At 42.0% G+C, this 21,491-nt stretch overlaps 1 protein-coding gene across 14 annotated transcripts in view; it reads left to right on the forward strand.

Moving 5' to 3' along the window:
• Positions 1 to 21,491, forward strand: part of HDAC4 (histone deacetylase 4) — a 248,648-nt gene that overhangs the window by 11,445 nt on the left and 215,712 nt on the right. For 11 of the 14 annotated variants that reach the window (XM_075755864.1, XM_075755867.1, XM_075755853.1 and 8 more), the window contains exon 2: positions 15,961 to 16,210. In XM_075755864.1, coding sequence (XP_075611979.1) covers positions 16,189 to 16,210 — 22 coding nt within the window. In that variant the 5' untranslated portion in view covers positions 15,961 to 16,188. Of the gene's footprint in view, positions 1 to 11,993; positions 12,122 to 12,675; positions 12,990 to 15,960; positions 16,211 to 21,491 lie in introns of those variants that run through there. The other 3 variants (XM_075755860.1, XM_075755861.1, XM_075755855.1) reach the window with 3 other exon arrangements.

Here is a 21,491-nt window from a genome sequence, read left to right on the forward strand (position 1 = left end):
TTTTTTGCCCCAGTAAGAAAAATCTTCAGTGTCTACATTCACTACAGAAACTTATCAGAGGAGCAAGTTAGGCTATATTTAAATAAAGAAAAAAAAAAAGCAGCATATTCTTGGCAATAATTTAGACTTTTGCTGTAAACTGTCTACATTCCCTGGGGGATGAGGTCTCCTTTTGTGAAAATCTGTTCTGGATTCAGTATGTTTGACAATTTCTCTGTATGACTACCTTCAGTTTTTCGTTTTGGTGGTGTAAATGAGCAGACTAATGTGTGTGCTTCTAAGTACTCAGATTGTTTTTTAAAAAAAATTATCAAAATAACCTCTTAAGTATGCTGGGGACTGATGAGGCTTGCATTCCTAGTATTGCAACACAAGGTGTTCTCTGTTCTAGACTGTAAATATTTATCTCTTGTCAAAGCAGAGCAGTTACTATTGGGAACTGATCTGGCATGCAAAAAGGTTTTCCTTAAGGAATTTGTTTCCTTTTATTTACAGTGTTATCGTATATTTAAATTCCAGGGCCTCAGTGTATAGCTCTGAGGCTTGTTCTTAACACTGGCAATGAAAATCTAAATTATCACAGCCTCTGAATACGGATAACTGAATTCTGAGCATATGCTGTAGCCAACCAACAAGCGTGGGTGTGAAATTCAAGCAAACATAGGAAAAGGTACTGATGTTTTCCTGCAGCTGCAGGAGGACTACGAAATGAGAGAGCCTGCGAGCCGTGCCACCGGGTGCTTTTGGGCAGTAGGGAATTTGCTTCCAGTGACTCTGCTTGGGGTGGCTGCGATGGAAAGAGTACGTTTTGAGCGTAAGTGTTTCATGGTCTGGCATTTTGCAGTTGCTTGTCTCTTCCCCTGCTCTCCACGTGGCTCTCTGCTCTCGGAGCAGGCCCTCACGAACCCTTTCTGTGTCTCCGTTTAGCCTGCCTGCCAGCAAACGTGCTTTGTCGTTACTTTTCTTCAGGAGCTTCGGCGCTGTGAGTTTTGCTGAGCTATCTCTTGTTAAATTACTAATCTGTTATGTTTACCACAGGTATGGAGAGATCTGGAGATGGTTTCCTGTAAGTGGTAATATCTGAATCCTCACTGCTGGCTACCGGTCCTGCTTTTGGAGAGTTGTAGTTTGCTTTAATCTCTCTGCAGTGGCTTATATTTCTGGGTAAATTGTTTCTGTTGTATTGTGCCATATGTGGGAGGCTTATTCAGCCTGGAAGGGTCTGATTTTTTTTTTTCTTTTTTACATCTTCTTAGCTTTTGTACTTACTGATTTTTTGATACTGGCAATTGCTGAGGTTCTCCGTGCTTGTTAGGTAGCAGACTTCCCTGTGTACTTGGTCTCAGAAGAGAAGCCAAGGGCTGTCAAGCAGGTGTCCTAGTTGGAGTACTTTTCTTCCCTTTTTTAGGAAACGAGCTCATTGAATGAAATAAGTTACTGAAGCTAAGTTCAGTCCCTGCCGTCGTAGGGAAGAGCTGCTTTTACTCTTGCTTATAAATGTGCAAAATGCATGTCTTGGGCTGTATCCCACACTGGCCTTTGAGCTTGTCTCTCTGATTTAGAGGTAGTAGGCAGATAAAATGAAGTAAAAATAAAAAAATGCTTTCTTCGGCTCTGTTTTCATATGTAAATATATATATTTCATATTCTCACATATATGTTTCTGCTTGGTGTCTCTCCCTCTCAAAACTTCAAGGCCAGTAGCTGGATGTCCCAAGTATTGGCTTTTTGAAACGGCTCTTAACTTCAGAGTTTATCATCTGCTGTCGAGTCACGTAAACTTCAGTTCTTGCTCTGTAATATCTGTCTTCAGGGATGCACGGTCAATACAGCCTTTATTTTCTCCTCTCTCTGAAATCTTGTGTGAAATTTGCTGTTTGTGGCTTCTGGGCAAGAAGCTCTTTCCTGGTTTGGTAATTGATGCAGCTTTGTCAGGGTAGTTTACAGCTTTATGTAGAGTCTTTTTTTATATTAGAGTACTAAAAGGTAAATGTCCAAAGTGATTCATAAACACTGATATTCGAAGTTGAGACATTTTTTGACTAGAAACCTTTGTTCAGTATTTCCTTGAATGAGAAGTAAATCTGCCTTGGTCAAAGGGAACTGTTCTGTATGGTTCTATGCTGGAGTCGTCTCTCTTGCTTTAATGCAATGTATTTTAGTAGAATTGAAGTTGGTTTTGAATATTACTGGCTTCTTGCACTCTTGGTAGCAGTGGCTGCCTATTTGCATATTTACTGGCTTCTGTGCATCCAGATATGTCAGCAGCCTCTGCTCCTTCTCAGTTGATCTTATCTCCCCATTCCATTTTAGGAAAAAATTCTTCCGATCTCCTTCCCCCCGCCCCAGCCTTGGAGCACGTTTTGCATGCAGAGTGTTTTCAGGTAACGGAGAGTCACGTTTGCTTTGCAGCAGCTGTGTATGCTGATGCTTGAATTTAAAACTGGTGCCAAAACGTAAATTTTCAGAGGTGACTAAAATCTAAAGGAGTTATTTGTCTTTTGTAGTGCTAGCTTTGCATTTTCAGTGACTTCCTACAGAAACACACCGCAATGTTAGCTGGTGATGGTTGCTAGCCTTGGCTATCAGGCCATTTTTTTTTCCTCTGGCATATGTGACTTATTAATGATTATGCTCACGATAACGCAAGATTCATCCAAGTTAACATTTAAAAACAACAAACCCAAAGATTTTTGAAACTCTCTTGTATTCCTTCCTGTTCATTTATTTTGGAATATTGGAAGTAGGAGGTGCTAAAGCGAAAGGGGATTCTGCACAGCAGAGCTTTGATGGCAGCTCATCTTGAAAGCCAAGCAATTCCTCCTGGTGTAGTATCTGAGACTGTTAGTGCGAAGGTTTCAGCAGGATATTTAGGAGCGTGCAAAGGTGCAAAACCCAGAAGAGTGAATAAAAGACCCTGAAGTTTGGGCTATGGTGCTTTAAAAATGGAGAGGGAAGGCTGAAGAGGGACAAAACCAGCTTTAAATTACTTTGCTTGATTCCTGTCCTGAAAGAGGAATGTCTTATGGGGAAGAATGTCGTTTAGTTTGTAAAGCCATAAACGGCAGTATAAATTTTAATCTAGATCATAGAAAGTTAACAGAATGTGAATCCTTGCGTATCTAAGCAAGGGCTCTAAGGCTTACTTGAGGACACTGAATTGAAGTCTGTTTCAACTGGTGACTGACAGTGTTTTAAAATCTACCTAAAAACCCCTCCATGGCAGATACTGTATCAGTCCTTGAAATATGTCCTAGTTTCCGTGGCTTTACAATCCAGTTTTCTTATTTCAAGAAACAATTCCAATTTGTCTTGCTGTGTTCGTGTTGTGCAAACAGACAAAATGGGCTATATAAAATGTGATCTAAATCAGAAAGTAAATGGAGCTCTTCCTTCGCTCCAGGTTAAATAACAGCTCTAGTGTTGGAAGCAACACCCGGTAAGTGAACTCTCAAAAATTTGATGGCCTCTGTCTCTCTAAAGGTAACCCGCAAGTACTTCTTCGAAGGGTTTTGTCCTTTTTTTGCTCTGATGGCATTATGAAACATAAATAAATAAAACCCAAGCCCAAACCCCCTGAACTATGAGTAATGTCATACTTTGCTTTTCTTTCTTGTCAGCTGCAAGCTTGAAATATCTGACCGAAGATTCTAGGTTTTATCAAAGGGTGATGCTGGTCATTAAAATTTTAACCCTACTTAGAGTATTTCAACAGAGGAAGTTACATTTTTCTGGTGTTTGAGTTAATTTTCTATTCTGACCATGTTTATGGCTGGGGATTGTGACTTGTGATGTAAAAATGGAGCCAGTGGAAAACCTGGAACCCCTGCAAATATAAAGGCATACGTTTGCTTTAGCTTCCCATGGGGATTGCTGCCCCTTTGGTTACCAGCAGACTTGTTCCCTGCCTGATAAACCTCAGCCTGACAGCAGCGTGTTTCAGCATAGGTGCTTCTCCGGATTTTTCCGAAAGGAAAAAAAATGACTGCTCAGTATTATGTCACATATCATTTAAAGAAAAAAATCCTAGCTACCATTTAAAGTTCTTTAGATAGCAAAAATAACTGTTGACTTAGCTTTTAGTACTCCATCAGTTATCTGAATTTCAGTGTTTGACTGCCATCTCTGTCATGCTTTTACAGGTGTATGTCAGCATTACTTTTCATATGCTGGTGATGAGAGGAGAAGAGGTTTTCCCAACAAATAAAGAAAAAGAAAGTTATATTGCACTTTGCCTTTAAAGTTTTTTTTTTTTTTTCCCTCCTGTTCAATGCAGTATCCTTTATGCTCATGTAAAATTTGGGTTTAGGTGATGCCCTGGTTAAGATCCTTTGAGTAAGAAGATATGCAAATACATCATGCACTACAGTTATACATCAACACAGTTTTATCGGCTGTAGGAAAAGAGAGGCACGTTAAAAGATGACGTGGAAGAGTGACGCCACAAGCCCATTCGGACTGGGCTCTGAATTACTGCATTGCTGCGAGCAGCATGGTGTTCTGGTAACAGTATTAGCATTACTGTAAGAAAGAAGAAATAAAACATACAAAAATGTAAACTTTGGATGCCACGATGTTAGCTTTTGTGGGTGAGAGCGTGCTGTTGTCTGAGCCGGGCAATAGAGTCGAGGGTGCTCACATGAGGTCTGCACGCTTTCCTGCAGCATCATTTTGGCAAGCAGTGCCCTGTTTCTGTGGGGCAGGCTCCTGGGAGATGGTGTTTAGGAGCGAAAGGGGATGTGTGCGTGAATGCGGGGAGCTGGCAGGCGGTTCCCGCCGATGGCGTAATAAGGCTGCATTAATACATGTTTTTTGTAGGGGGTGTGTGGCATTCTAGACTTAGAAAATGGCATTGGATTGTTCTCAAACAAAACAGCTTTTTGAAGGTTGACAATGAGTGTTTAAACCACTTAACTGGGGCATGAAAAATGTAATAAAGAACAGAGCTAAGTGTTTCTTCCCAGAGAGTGGTGCTGGCCGAGGCTTGGTGAGCAGGCATGGGTGGGTGCTGGAAGGGAGGTGAGTTTGTGTGCTGGAGATGGGGGTGCTGGAGTAGGGCTGAGATCTTCAGGGCTGAGCCATCCAGCCTCTGAAGCAGTGGGAGAGTCCAGGGGGAAGTCGGCATCGTGCTCTGCGAATACTAACTGATTTTAGTCTGTGCTGTTAGCATGGTAACACTTGTTGGGTGGGTTTTTTTCTTTTTCCCCTGCGCCAAAAAGATTTGGGTATCCGTGTTGCAGATTAAAATGCACAAACTGTCGTAATATCTCTCTTTCTGTGTCAGTATTTTGCAGGCAACCGCAGAGGGCTAAATGTCCACTTGAAAATGATGCAATTTGTTTGTTGAGACCTTGAGGCATGTTTCTTTCCAAGACCATGACAAAGGTCAGAACTTAAAAAGTACGGTGGTAGTAGGTGGGAACGGCATTACGGTTAACATCGTGCAGTGAGCATGGAGTATTTGAAAACATGCATAATTAAGTTCCTGGTTAACCTTAATGTTGGTTAAAACTAGCATTGTGATGTAGTCAGTTCCAAAAGGAACTCGGGGAAATATTTTACTAGACAAAAGAATTGCACGAGTTATGTGACAGGGTTGTTTTAGTGTTCAGACTAAATTATTTTCTCTTGGTAATCAGATAGCATTCAATTAAAAAAAAAAAAAGAACTAGACTAACCTTAAACAATGTTTGTTCTTTAAAAAAAAGTCAATATTCTTTTTCCAAGTTAATGAAGTAATTAACAGTGATTGATGACACATGTACTCAGCTATTTTATGCTGGTAGACCAGATGGGTTAGGCACAGCTAGTGACCAGTAATTTTGATTCTTTGTCAGAAGGAACAAGAAGTTCAGATGTGGGCTGTAACAGCTGAAGTACATGAATAGAAAAGGTAGATGTTTTTTTTTCTCTGCCTTTTCCTACCTATATGTGAGGATTTGAAAAACAACCCCAGGTAAAGAATTGTGGGTTGTTCATTTTTAACAGTCGAGAAGGCTGAACTAGAGTGAAAATGGGGCTGGCAAGCTGAAGGTTTTCAGTTGTTTCCCAAAACTAATTATGTAAAGGTGTTGGTATCCTTTTTTTGGCTATATCAAGCTGTTTTGAAAGAGAAGGGAAGATTGTGTGTGTGCGTGCATAAGCAGGTGAAGAAAATAAGACTCTGAAAGCTGTGTTATTGAGCAAGTCTACAGAAAAATGGTGGCTGGATCTGTGAACTTTCTATCATGATCCAATTTTTTCCCCCTTGGAGTCCGCTATACTAGCAGCAGCGGAGGGAGAGGGTCTGCTGACTATCTTTGGTGAGCACACTGGAGACAGGTGTCAGCAATGTAGAGAGATTTCAGCGCTGCTGAAACGCTTTAATGGGACTTTAGTGATGCAATGGTAAGTTTTAAAGTGTTGGCATGTATTACAAGTTGCAGAAACTTTAATTTGCGCAAATTAAGGGGGATCTTAATATGTTATTGAAGTGTTGTGTTTAGATCGTGGGCATGGATGGGAAGCTTCAGCTGTCCTGGAGTTTGCATGGGAATGTTTCAGTCAGTGAGATGAGCTTGCTGTCTGCTGGTCACACAAACTCTTCCCAGCACTGAAAATGTTGTTAGGGAGATTTTGATTGAAAAGAATATACCATTTTTGATTCTTGTGCTTCAGAATTATTGTAGCTAGGGTAATCTACAAGGAAGGAATGAAAAAAAGAGACGGACATTGCCCATAAACTCACAGTGTTCATTTACCTTCTGTCAAGTGCTACTTTGAGCTATCTGATTTGTACTCTTTCAGATGCAGAAATACTAGGATGGAGGAAAAACATGGGCTGGGGAAAGAAGAGGGCTTCAGAAAAAGCCAAGACGGTAGATTTTTATAGGTAACTCTGCCCAATTTGTACCGACTCCTCCAAGGCTTCAGTAGCAGCTGGAACAGGCTCCCGAGGCAGACTTTTATCCTTTCTCCCTCCCACGCGGATCCATCTGTGAGACTGCTTGTTCTTGCTGCTCTTGCTGAGAAACTGGATCAAGCTCAGAAGCATCCTGCTCCTTCAGACCCTCTGCCAGAGTCTTGCTAATCAAGGAGGGCTCTGTAATCTTGCAAATCTACATATTCCCAGGTTTTACACACAGTCAGTTGCATTTCTGAGAATCTGCAGCTCTTCTACGAGCTGTGCTCCTGCTTGGCTCTAAAAAATTTTTCCAAGCTGTTGACCACTTTAAATTGGAGCTCCCACAGAGTGAGCAGGAGGTGGTATTTCCAGATTTGCTCGGGTTCCTAAAGATGATCTTTTGTTCAGAGTCTTGGCTTATGCATCGGAGGATTTAGGTCCACTCATCATCCACTCGGTTGTTCCTAAAGCCTTGGGGTTTTTTGCTTGTACATATATATTTGAGATACCTGCAGTGCTGCTTCATCAGCAATACTTGTCGAGGGCTAAAAATAGATAACAGCAGATCCCCTCTTCAGCTACTGAATGGTATTGCTATGGGAATGAAATCTGTGGAAGTAGAAATAACATTAATACTCTTGTGTACTCCTAGTAATGAAAGGGAAGGGCCACAGAAATTTTCGGGGCTTCCTGGTGTCCACCAGAAGATGTAAGATTTTTCTTTTTAGGACATGGAGGCACCTTCAGCTTTCAAAGCAGCTGTAACTGTTTACCCAAGGTGGTGATTTGCAAAAGTGTCTTAGCTAGTACCATGAAGGATTTTGTGCAGAATGTGCAAAAAGCGTTTTCTTCCAAGTGGCCCTTGGTTTAAAGCTCAATGAGGAAAACTTGGAGGCTTCTGCTAGCAGCAAGCTCTGATAGTGGCACGTATGTGCTAATTTAACATTGAAATGGGTGGAAAGGTCTTGGCTTCTACTGTAACATCAGTGTCCCCTGTGTTTGGTTTGGGCGAGTGTCTCAGCGTTTGGATTTACACAACTAAGGTGCAAGGGCTGCCACCAGAGATCAACTTGAGCAGCTGACTTTGAAGCACAGCTGAAAAGGGCCTGGTAAAGGCAGCCTTAGTTAAGGAATCTGCGTGCCCTGGACATTAGTAGTGGAGTGTTTTCTTTACAATAAGCAGCAAAGGGGTATGAAACTGTACAAAACATTTTTTCTTGATTATTTTTATTGAGAATTTCTGTTATGCATGGTTATTTCTATATAGATTTGCTACCCTTGAATAGCTGTGGATTACTACTGTGTTAATAAAGTAGCTCACAATTAGTTAACGGTGTCTTGTTATTTGTGGCTGTTGTTCATTTTGTTTTCTTTTAATGTCTGATGGTGACCTCAGTGCACCTATAGCACTGCTTATATTGCAGAGGCTTGCTTAACGAGCCACTGCCTGAAATAATAGCGGGATTGCTCCAAAAGCAACTACTAGGGACTGTCTAGCAATATATTATAGCCTTCCCTGAAGGAACTGCGTAAATACAGAGTAGATATCGGTTATTCTTGAAGTCTTAATGTACATATACTGTAATTTAACACTTAGGACAAATGCGGTTAGAGATTGAATCTTTCTGAACATTATACCATACAAAACCTGTCACAAAGTTAAAATGTTTGGTGTGAGCATATAAGCAATAAATCATCACAGCATGCATTTGAAAGTGGAAGTTTAAGGGAGAGGCGGAAACACAATATTTGTTCTACTCTGGGCTGTCATGTGAGAATAGCACTTGTAATGGCTGGCATTGAAATGTCAGCATTTGCTAAACAAATGTACTGTGTTTTAATTCCTTGAGGTACTGGGTAGTGCATCTGTATTTCTTAGATGGTTAGTAGATTTGAATCATTGTGTTGAGCTTTTGATCGTAAAAGTAGGTGCCTCTGGTTTTGCTACTGAGGGTATGGAAATGGCGAGTTTAGCAAAGATGGGATGCCCTAGGAATAAGGGCTAGACTGGTCAGTCTGGATCTTACTAGCTGTGAGATGTAGGTACTGAGTATACTGTCAGTGAGAAGCTATTTCTGATAGCTGTGTTAGGTTGGGTTTTCTGTTTAACTATTACGCAGTTCTAATTGTAATGAAGGCTTCAGGTACTCAAACTGATTTTGCTCTCTGTTCTTCTTCCACGTGGATACCTGAGTGCCGTGGATGTTTCCACTTGCCAGTTCACGCGAGTATTTTCTTTAGCTTGTGTGCAGGTGTACTCACCACTTGTGTGGAAACTGTTTCGTATGTGATTTTGGTGCAATATAGAAAGTTATAAGGAGTAAACTTCCTATTTTGCAAGATGGGACTGTCACATCAGCATAGGACGAAGCAGAGCTGAGTTTACGTTGGTCTGTAGGTGGGCTTTTAAGGTCTTTAAAGGTACTTGATTGCCACGTTCTCCAGCAGCATCCAAGATGATGTACCTTTGGGAGGTGTCTCGCAACAGGAACATGCATGTGGTGACACTTCTCTGACATACTCTCCTGTCAGCCAGTGACTTGTCTCGTGGGTTTCCATGAAGCATTTGGTGTTTGTCCTCTTTTCTAAGAAGTTTGTCCATTTGCTTTTGGAATTCAGGAAATCTTTTGTTTTCAAATGCTCCTTTGACTCGCGATGCTGGAAATGCTCCCTGCTTCAGCTTGCCGTCCGAAGTATCTTTTCTGATACCTTCCCTGTGTCCACCCAACCTCTCTCCTGGAATAAGAATGAGAAAAACTTCTTGCTCTGAAAGAAGTAGCTGGAAGACAGTGTGATTGATGACTTCTCTGTATCATGATTCTGCATCACTGTAATATCCTTAAGCCATCTCTGTCTGGGCTGAAGACTTATCTGCTTCACCTGTACGAGGAATTTGTACCACACCTCTGATCATTTTTTTTTCTTGCCCTTCTTTTGAAACTCTTACACTGTGTACTTGGAAATGGAGGGGGAGTGTCCAGATTTGCACAAAATATTCATGATTTTGAAGAAACTGGGCTAATACGGCAGCAAATTTGGTGTTCTATTTTTATTTTCTATTACTGTCATGGTATTCTAGTTGCTCTTCTGTCCACAGCTGAGCATTAAGCTGATGGTATATTTTTACAGTGCAGCCTGATACTCCTGCAGTAAGTTTTTAGACACAGAAACATTGTCTTCAGAGCCTTAAAATTTTATCTTTGGGAGGATATCTGATGATGTTTGAGGCTTGCAAATATGTTTTCTGGGAGAGGTCCGATTTGATTATCGTTGAAACTGTAGGAAAACCAGCACTTCTGGAACTGAGCAGTGCTTGTGAAACTTGGTCTCTTGGGGCAGATTCAGTAAAGCTGTATTCTGCCTGAGAAGTAAAGAGTTGGACTGGTGTCATTAAGGGTTGTGTGGGTCCTACCGCCACTGCTTTTGTCCTCTTCCAAAGTGGTGGCTCTGGAGACGTGGTCCCTAGAGAGACAAATCAGCCCTGGAGACTTTCACACTGCCTCTGTTCTAAATAAAGATAAAGTAAATAATTCTGTGCTGACAGTAAATTATTATTGTTTTTAAACAGCTGTATGCCTCTTCCTTGTCCCTCCTCCTTTCATATATAGATCCTATATTGGCAGTATTTAATAAATGACCCCTGAAAAGCAAAGGCAGCTTTTTTTTCCTTTGGGTAAAGTTTGGGATCTGTTGTCAAAGGAGAGATTTAATCAATAAGCTCCAACAGAGGCACCGCCTCATTAGATCTGTGAGTCTGTGTAAAGCACGTGCATGCTGTACCGTCGGGCTGTTCACAAGCTGCATGTTATGAGCAGGAATCTAAGCAAGCATCAAAATGATGCTGTTGTCATTTTACGTGGAGCGTGTGGGATTAAACTTAATGCTGTTTGCCTGTTAATGCAGCAAGGAATCGAATATCTTGGTAGATTTTGAAAAAATAATCTTGTTATCAGTATTTAATCTACAGTGTCAGGCAGAAGGATGGGTGATAATGCTTTTTGGAAGATGGATGTTCCCATGGCTTTTGGAGACCAAACTCCAAAGAGACCAAACTCCAAACTAAAGGAGTGCCAGGATGCGGAAGGCGTTCTCTTAGCATCCCTTCTGCTGTGGTCTTCACAGAGCTGGCTTCCTGGTCCTGCTAAAAGGCAGTGTCTTCTGCAAAGCTTTTAATATTCAGGGCTCTGAAAGGCAGAGCAGCTTCCTCTGGACCTAGAAATAAACTTCAGAGCACAGCGGTGGGTATAGTAGGTGTTTGACTTACACCATGTTTGATGCATTGAGTCAGCAGGCAGTCAGGTTTGTTTAACTGAGGTTTTGGAGAGATCTTGTCAGCTGGCTGTAGTGTTGCTGTCTGGGGGTGTTGATGGTATGTGTCTGAGAGGGCCCACAAATGAAGCGAGGCCATCGATAGCTGGGTATCCTGAAGCAACCAGACTGACTTGGCATAAAACAGTCTTGAAGCTTCACCCTTAGGCCAAGATTTTTATCTTGGCTGAAGTACTGTAGCAATTTAAGCTCTGAAAAATAGACCTTAGTAAATAAAGTTCTATCATAACTTTAATTCTGGTTACTGCACATCTATGCTTGTGACTACTAGAGAGGCACATCTGGAATGAGCTGAGAAGAGGAACATCGATACTGTCAAAACATTTGTGTGGTGGAACTGTAACGTTCCTGTTACTTATAATTAAAAAAAAAAAAAGCTTTGAGTAGCTGCAAAATATATGGAAATGGACTTGGAAGACTGTTGGATTACTTACGTTTCCTAGTTCATGTGCAATTCTGTCTCTTAATGGTTGGCTAGATGCCCAGTGGGGAAAAAGTGGTCTGGGAAAGTATGTGTAGGAAATAGTGTAGAACAGAGGTGTGGAGCTGCGTCATGTGTGTGATTTTTGGGGGGCAAGCCCGCTCATGCGGTTGGAGAGGAGGAAAGTGAGGGACCACTGCTCAGAGTTGGTAATGCAGTTTGTTTTAGAGAGCTGTTAAGCGGTTTTGTGTTCAGAGCCATACACTTTCTCCCTGTACACATTATTCCTGTCTATAGGTGGTTTGTTGCCACGTGTGATGACCTAGCCTGTTGATGAATTTGCCACTGTTTTCTTCGCAGCTTGCGGAAGAAGCAGTTGAAGCCTCATGAAAGCATTTAAGCAGACTCATCCCTTCCTTGACACAAATGACAAAAGGTCTGCCTGCTCTACTGCTGAAGACCAAGCGTGTTGTGTGATGTACTCGCTGGTAGGAGATGAGCAAGAGAAGAGCTAGTGACCAATAGTGCCTTTATTCTAGGGAAGGTGTGTAGTAAGGGATGGTGGTTTGTTGAGGCACAGCTGAGAAACAAGGGGCTTTTGCTGAGGCTGCTGCCCCTCAGTCTGTCTCTTGCTGTATAGTGACTGCAGATGTGGAGGCTCTATAGTGACTGCAGATGTGGAGGCTCGTTAGCAGCTGGTGATGAGGAGGTGACAGCACGCTCAGGCTGTCAGAAGGCTCAACCTTCTGAACCAGGGGTGGGATGAGGATGCAGCTGCACCAGCCCGCATGGTTTCAGGGAGCGTGTGCTCTCAGGTGTACCCTGGTAGAAGTAGGCTGAAATAAATAGGCATTAATTTGTCCTTTGTGCTCCTATTCTAGAGGTTTTTTGAAAATCCAGCAGGGACCAGACTGAACAATTCTGTGGGGCAGAAAGCTTCATCATACCTGTCCTGTTTGCTACACCTGATTTAGTAAGGGTGTGTATTTTACACACCTGCTTGTTTTAGCCTACAGTTCTGCTCGTTCTTTCTGCCCTGTAGTCTGAAACGTGCGGTGCCATCCACCGTCTTGCATGCGGATGCTGTTCGGCTGCCCTTTGCTCTGTGCCTAGGGAAAGATTCCATCCGAAGTGCCACGGTCAGTGTCCCGCTGCTTGTTTGCCAAGAAAATTCACCTAGCCGGCAGGCAATCCTGGGACTTGCTTGGAGACAGCAGGCAGGCTCAGTGAAATGCTCCCGCGGCAGCAGTTGCCCGTCTCTTTTTCTGCACACTGGAGCCCAGCGAGTCTGACCTGAGCACACGTACAGCAAAGCCTGCTGTGCCCGTGATCCCGCTCCCCCCCCAAAAAAGGAAGGTAGGCGACTTGTCTGGCCAAAATAGTTGAAGTTACTCATGAGAGGATCGTGCTGCTATAAACAAACATGTACTCATCCCCATCACATACGGCGTGTGTCTGGTCAGTAGTGGGCAGGCTGCCTAAGCAGCTCATCCTGGCTGTGACCCGGTCCTTGCCCGTGCCTGAAGAGCTGGCAAGCAGTGTGCCTCTGGACGATGCATGGGGTGGACTTGCTGTTCTTACGGCCGAGATGTGCAGGCCAGAGGTGATCGCCCTTGTCCTAAAAGGAAGTGGAGCAGAAGTAAAACAAGCTCTGATTTCTTTTTTTTTCTTTTTTTCTTTTTTTTTTTTTTGGTATGAGAGAGAAAATCCTATAGACCTCCAAATATCCTAGGCACAGGGGTAGACAGCATTTTGCTTCTGCTAATTTGAGAAGTAGTTCTGTGAGATAGCGGCAAAATGACAAATTTGCATAAGAATTGTTGCAGATGGGGGCCTGAGGACAACTCTTGACCGCTTTGGAAATGCCTAATTGGACTTCATTGAGATCAGCACCAGTGGTAACTGAAAATTAGAGTCTGGTGGTGAGATGAGTTGGGAAATGACTGGTGTCTGTATCCTGGAAAGGTCTGCTTTGTTGGTACTTTACTCAGTCTTCTAGGAGAAATGCAGGAAACATTTAAAAAAAAATAAAATGAAAATCTCAGTGAGCTAAATCTGTAGCTTGTCCATCTGATCATGGTTATTTTGTTGTCTCTACTCTGACCAGGCACTGATATTACTAAAACATGCGGAAGCTTAGTATTTTGAGGGTCTCTCATGCCTGACTGCATTTAGATAGACCTTTGGGGGAAGAAGTGGGAATAGGTAAACTGGTGGTGCTGTTAAATGGATTTCCTGCTACTGTTTCAGTCCAGTTTCTTTGGGAAATGCATATACATCTTTTCACTGTTCATGCTCCGTACTTCATTCTTGCACTGTGAAAATGAGTAGACAGAAATCTGTTAAGTCCATTTGAAATCCTTCTTGTCTACAGTTGAGATAGCCAGTAATATTGTAGCATAAGCAGTTTTTATTGGGAATAAATGATGTTAATATTTTGCTAATGCCCGGTCTAAGCTGACCAGAGTCTCTTCAACAGGATGTGCAAATTAATGGAACTGGAAGATCTTGAACGTTTGGGATGGCAGAGACCTGTAGGGATTAGAAATGACACTTAAGTAATTTTCTCTTGAATTTGATGTGTAACATGAAAGAGTGTTCCAGGTCTCTCAAAATGCAAGATGGGCAGAGGAACTTGGAGACCAGTAATGCTGAGACACTTGGGCTAGAGAGAAACAGCCAATTACAGAGGTTTTTTTAATGAAATACAGCAAGGAATGCCTCTTTGTTGAACAGCATCTGCTTGGACATTATTCTGCAAACTGGGGAAGTACCGTTGTCAAGCAGGGCCCATCACAAGCGACGGTGGTGGTATTTTAAGTCTTAGACCTGTTTTTGTCATCTTACTGGGAAGGAATATGAATATCTGAGCATGATAAGAGCTCTTCCAAGAATAGAAGGGACTAGAAATGTAATGGCACAGATAAATTGTGGACAGATGCTCATTGTGCAAGTGGCAGCAGTAGTTACCATCATAATCTTCCCCCACCCAAGGAATATTGCCGTCTCTTTTTGTTGGAGGTCACCACACCCTCAGATCTGCTGGTGGAGCAGTTTGGGGTGAGTGCTCCCTGCTCTGCTTTGAGCAGAGTCAGCTGGATTCATTAGGATGGGTTAACTAGTTGGCTTCTGCCAGCAGGCTGACTTCACGTCTGAAGTGGGTTAGGGAGTGCTGGGTATAAACTGTTCTTGCTAACTAAGCTGCGAGGGCAGAAATACCTCGTTAGGGCAGCGAGGAACTCTGCTGGGTACCGGCTGTCTGTGAATGCGCCATCCTTGGTATCCAGGAGAGGTTATCTGTTGGGAGCCTGAATGCTGATGGCTATTTTGGTACAAAGGAGGGAAATAACCTGTGGTTGTGAAATACTTTGCATAAAGGACGCAATTTGGTTTAATCTCTTTCAGTAGCTTTAGCTGTTAGCATGTAGCAGTGGCAGGTCTCTGTATGTTAAACCAGAGCAATCTCCCTGAGATACCTTGCCTGTTAAACACAGCTATTTAGAAATACTGGATGCCACTTGGTATAATGCCAAAAAAGACCCCAGCCCCCCAAAACTGAACTTCAGGACACCTTGCAGCAGGTTCTTCTGGTGTAAGGATTGCTGTTTGCGTCGGAGACACTATCTGTGGGGGCCTCTGACGTGGGGGTTTCTATAAGCTAGGGTACCTACTGCTTTGATATTTATATTTTGGCGAGGCAGGGGTATGCTAGGTTTCTAACTCAGTGGGGTTTTTTTTCCTCTCTCCTTCCTCCCTCTAATGTACAGCTTAAAAATAATTGGGAATGGTGGAATTTTTTCCCCTAGGGCAGTATGAAGTTGCTTCTTAATAATCTGCTGGAGGCTTGGGTAGAGTGGGAGTGGAATTGATTGTGTGGGTTTTTTTCCTTCCTGCTCCAAGACCACTTCTTGGCACAGAGGAATTTTTCTTTAGACTTCTTTGGGGAACAGATGCGTGAAGTACAGTTACCACTCATACATATGGCTTTTAAAATATGGAAGCTGTTGGACTGAAGTGGCTTCATATGGTGCTGTTGGAGGATCAGAATTAACATGCAAGTTTGGGTTTTTAAAGACTTGAATGTGTAGTTGAAAAGTTCTTTTTTAATTGTTTTTTTCCCTGATGTTAAAAATTAGTCTGCATTTTTATGGTTATTAATTAACATTGCATCTATAACTCTGAAAATTACTCTCTCTGCAACCTTAATGCCTAAACCAGTATCCTAGTTTAATCTTTTCTCCTGGGGATAAATATGCTATATAAAGTGTAATTTAAATGGTTGTAAGTCTTAACTCTCTAATGTAGACATCTTTTTCATTAATTGCAGGTTCCCATTTTGAAAGCCATTAGAAGATACTCTGCCACCCTGTTGGATTACTTCCTATACAACTCAGCATGTCACTGTGCCCTGGATTTTATAAGGTGGCCATGATTTAATCCCCACTTCCAATTTCTATGTATTGGTGAAGCATTGGAGCTCTTTAGAGCTGCTGTTACTTGCGTGGAAACTGATCCGTCTTGAATCCCTTCTCCAAAGGACTAGACATTACTAGCAATGAGCTCCCAAAGCCATCCAGGTAAGGGCAAAACCACTTTAAAACTAGTAATGGCAGCAAAACGTCATGTGTTTGTTGCACGAAGAGACTTTTTATTCTGTTGAAATGAAAATCCGGTCCCTTTCCCTGTACTACTACTTTGTTTAAAACCAAGACTTTGCATGAAGGTGGAAAATTGTGTTGCTGGTACCAGAGTTACAAGGACATCTTGCTGGCTTAGGTTTCTAATCTAATATCATGGAAAGTTGTAGGTATTTTCTGAGATGTTAACCGGGTGTTTAATTTGTTAAATCTATCCTGATAAGTCTTAACGGTTTGTAGTGTACCTCTAAGGAATGGTCATGGTTCTGCTGCTGTGTCTTTATTGATACTTAACAAAACTCTTTGATTTTTGAAGTACTTTTTAGTAGGAAAGAATAGTTTGCTGGAACAAGAGTCAATTGATCCATCTCAATGTTGTCTGGGGGATTATCCCTAATGTGTCTTGTAATTTAAGACATGATTCATCACTACAAAATTGCGCATTTCTGTCAAGAGGATCTGTAGATACTCAGTTACCTGCTTTCTAGCTTAAAGTTGTCTCATCCATTTGTATTTAGTGAGTTTCTGGTAACTTTGTGTTAGGCAGAGCTTTGTGAGCTTGTGCTTTGGAAGAGGAATTTTAATTGTGCTCTGATACGCCTGCTTTGACTTTCAGTTCATGGTAGAGCAAATGACTGTTGGGAAGCAAGTAATCCAACAACGACAAAGCACGTGAAAGTGCTTATTTAACTATGCCTTTGAGAGATTACTTTTGCGACTTCAGTTTAATCGGTTTTGGGTTAACAGTCAAATAAGACTCAAGTGTTAAAAGCCAGCGAACAGCTCCTGAGTTTTAAGGAACTGCATATTTGTGGGGGAAGAATTTTATATTTGCTTCAGAATGACTTCTGGCAGCACATTTGTGTTTCTGAGACTGGGAGCAAGAAATGCTGCAGTAAATAGGGATGCTGGAGTTTACAAGCAGCAGTGTTGAGTATCAGACCCTTGCGTAGGAACTGAAATGAGTTTAGAAGTCTCTAAAATTATCAGTATTATCAAAAAGAAAAAAATTTGGCTTCTGCTTCCATTATGTAGCAGCCTTTTAGATTTTGAAACTTGCTTCTGTTGCTGTGGGGAGTTGGGGAACTGAATATATTTGTATGAGTAGAGTGCATGTAGATACTCACCTGTGACACATTTTTTGCAATGTGATGTTTTTCAAGAGATCTGTTCTTTAAATAAGTGGATAGTTATTTGAATACTTTCCTGTCTCAAATATGAGTGAGACTGAGGAGCTAATGGCCACCTGATTTTTCTTATTGTAGTGGGATAGGTTAAATACATACCTATATTCAAAACCCAACAAACCAACCTAACTTGATATTACTTTACTTCTTACGCAGCGGTTCACCAAATATTTGGGACAGGGGGATTTCCTTCTTAGTTGGGCTGTTCTGTTGATGCAGGAGTGTTGGAAGCCTGCTCCTGATTCGTCTTGTTTTCCTTTAATTCATCTGCTGACCCTTTTTTTGTTTTGTTTTGTCTTGCCTCTTTTTACTGATTCTACTACTTTTGCTCCAGTTCTATGCTGATGGTGTAGCAGGGAGTCACTTAAGAAGGGCTGATGAAAGAAAACAAGAAGCTCCTCATGGAAGAAGTGTTTTTGTGATGCTAAAAATCGGTTTGAGCCTACCTTTGATAACAACTGTGTCTATAGAGTGGCTCTTGTGGAGAAAGCTGGTCTAATCAAACCCCAGGGAAGGGGCAGCTCAGCTGGATGGCTTTGGCCATGCATGTGTTCTCCTGTGCTGCTCTTCCTAAACCTTCTTGGCCCTTGCCACATCAGACCTTAGACTGAGGTATGGGATGGCTCAGAATTAAAGTTGTGACTACTGCATGAGTGTTTGGTAGAAATAGGGGAAAGTTTTGTTTACTCTGATAGCTCTTTCAAGTGTAAAGAAACTATTGCAGTTTTGTAATTTAGAAAATACAGCTTAAACTTCCTATTGACAGTAACCCTTGAAGTGGAGGATGTCATAGAAACTCAAGGCCCATTGTCAGCTGGTTCACTGGAGATCACTTAAATGGTGAAAAACTTTTGTAAAACTGAAAAAGCGGAGGAAATGATCTTGTGGTGCTATTTTTTAGAGTGGAGTTCTGCAGATAGGCTTTGGATGAAAATATTTTCAAATGGTATCAACTGCCACGAAGTCCTACTTCTCATCAAATGGTGTTGAGAAATTCTCCCTGTGCTCTTCCTAGGCATTGGGTTCTTGGTTTGGTTCTATTGCCAAGTGTTGGGTTGAAATTCTACAATGTATCGCAGTGGCTTTTTCCCCCTGCCTTAAGCTGTGGTATTCTTACTGCTTGTTTCTCTTTTAGAGTCAGTTTTATAATAATTGGTAGAAATATTTTCCAAACCTTGCCAAAGATGACATCTGGACTTCTCGTGTCAGTTATGATAGCTATTTTGATTATACGGCTACAGGTAATTATTACTAATGATATGCATTGTTTAAGGGAAGGCTCTGGCTTAACTCAAGAGCCTATTAAACTTTGCTTCAGTGGATACAAGCTTTCTTCTCTAATCTTCTCCAAACCTATCACTAATGGGATGTTTTAGGAACAGTGCCATGAAATTGTTGCAGTGTAGATGAATGAAAGTAGTTTGGTGGTGGTTTGTTTTTTTTTTTTTTTTTTTTCTCTTTCTTTTCCCCCTTCCACTCTGCAAAGCTCTCATGTGAGAAGTGTTGGGCACCGAAGGCTTCTCACTGAGCAAGGCAAAAAAAATACGGAAAAGACTAAGCTAAGAAAAGTATGACTTTTAATCCCCTTCATTCTTTCTCCGTCACTGCTGCTTCTTTTGTTATATTTTGGAGTAAGCTTTCTCAGAGAAAGTAAGAATACCGAAGTGGGAGAAGTGAATCCTCAAGAACTTCCAATGGGTAAATCAATCTGTCCTGAGCCCTAGACATAGGGTAAAGACCTTGACCTTTGTTTTCTGGGCCAAAGGCTCTCTCCACAGTCTCCTACTTGAGCCTTGGGTTAAGACCAGCAACTTTTGTGAATTTAACTTGCCACAAAGCTGCACATGGGTGCGATTTGTTTGTGAGGAGCAGGAGGGCTGCTGGTGTCCCTTTTGCCCCAAGCACCATCTGGTGCCCACTGCTCTGGAGGAGAGACCAGCTCCCTCGGGTGTCCATAGGTTTTGTGGGTTCCTGGGCAGGAACGGGAATCGCTTTGGGTGGAACTGCTGGGCAGGATGAAGGGGGGAGCAGAAAGGGGCTGGAATTGGAGAATGGGGTGGCGGGAGGACAGGCTTTCCCTGCGGTGGTGGGAGGAGGAAGCTGCGTCAACCTAGTCAAGGGAAAGCTCAGAGGCATCGCCTGCCCTTTGGCTTTTGGCAGAGGAGTCGCTGCTTCTTCCAGCACTGGAACAAAGCTGGAAAAAAAATAAATGCTGAAGTTGTGCTATAAAAGATCAAGTTGCTGCAAAGTATAATTAAGAAAATTAGGCTAATTAAGATAACATTTAGGATTACGACAAAGCTTGGGGAGGCAAGGGAAAGTGTGTTTAGTTTCACTTCTTAACCTGTTAACGTTGCCCACAATTTAAGCTTACCTTATGTAACCTGTGGGGCTGATGCCACTTATCTTACCCAGGCTGATGGGACTGTGAGTGTGTGTGTGGCGTGTTTTGGTGGTTTTTTTTTCTTTTTTCCTCTCTTACTGACTTTAAATGATTTCTTGCGGTCACCTTCTACCTCCCCTCTTAATTTTTGGTGACTTGAGTTTCAGTATCATTTCGTTCTTTAATCAGTAAAGATTGTTCTGCTGATACTAGTTATACATAAAGATTAGTTTAAAAAACCAAAACACTTAAAGTTAATCACTCAACTGATTTGTATTTGTTTAAAGTTCACTTTCCTTTGTAAAAGCTGAAAATCTCCATGTTCAATGAAGCATTTTGTTTATGAAATATTATCTTACAGGAATTAGCCAGTCTGAATGCAAATTCTATATTCTTTCTTCAGAGCTACTCTTGCGGAATTGCAAATTTTATTTACATTTTGAAATGCTGAATGTTTGATAATTAGGAATATTGAAGTTTAAGAATGAGCTGCGTATCTGATATGGAAAAATCTGCGGCAGGATCATTAAGACTGCGAGGAGATACCAGCGAAAGCAGAAAGCTTCATGATCACACAACATTGGGAAAATAAGTTAGCAAGTCATGTGCTGTGATTTGCTGGATTGATAAGTACTTTTGTGTGGTGTTTTATCTGCCGGGTGCAAGAAGCCACTCTCCTTTCGTACTCCGTGGCTCAATGAGGCATCGAAAGCCATTTCATGCAGTATGCATAACAGCTTTCCCTGTTACTCTCAAACATTTTGCACCATCCAATAAATATTTTATGTGTTCTTTTTAAAGATTAAGAAGTTTCTGCGGAGATGCATTTCAAACTGGCTTTAAATGACACTGACCTACTTTCTGGCAGTAATGAGTCTGTTTCTGTAAGTTATCTGGGGGCAAAAGCATTCTTTCAATAAACATAAAGACGAGAGGAGGAAATTCCAGTCCTCCTTTAGCAGGGCTGGGGCACTATGATCCTTGGTGGCTGTCGTCTGGAAGAACATCTGGACATGGTGTCTCCCTGCTTCCCCCTACCTTTTTGGTGCTTCCCGTTCGTTACGGCTGGGTTATTCCAGACTGGGTGTTCAGGCTCCTGTTTACAAGTAAAACACTACTAACAGGGAGTGTAGGTAGAACCTTATTATCTCTGATGCTGCCTCTTCTCTACATGGAAATACAAAGATTTCTCCAGACCTGTCCTCTTCCCGCACTGCCATGCGTGTGCTTCCCGGGAAGCTGTTGTTTGGGGGAAAAGTTCAACTCTTTGGCAGGCTCAGCAGAGGTAACAAGAACCACTTTGAAGGGATGCTGCCACCTGTCCTTCACAGGAGTAGGGTAAGCATTGAGCGTGTGGAGTAGGAACTCAGTAGCAAGAGTTACTGCTGTGCCTTGTGGCTGTTGCCCTGAGTGGTCTGGTCCCCCAGATTTGAGGAGGACTTTGAGGTTGATTGAGAAGTAAACTCAGCAACAAGATCTGCCAGTAAGAAGCCTTGGTTAGAAGAGCTGAAAACCTTTGAGGATGGGAACTGAGCATGTCTCTGTTTACTTTCTTTCGTCAACCCATGACAGAATACCTACTCTACCTGCATTCTGATTCTTATACGTGTGTAAGCTGAGCCTGTCCTGGATTTTCTCTAAGAACAACAGT

This window comes from Balearica regulorum, chromosome 6, assembly GCF_011004875.1.
Source record: "Balearica regulorum gibbericeps isolate bBalReg1 chromosome 6, bBalReg1.pri, whole genome shotgun sequence".
Taxonomy (NCBI): domain Eukaryota; kingdom Metazoa; phylum Chordata; class Aves; order Gruiformes; family Gruidae; genus Balearica; species Balearica regulorum.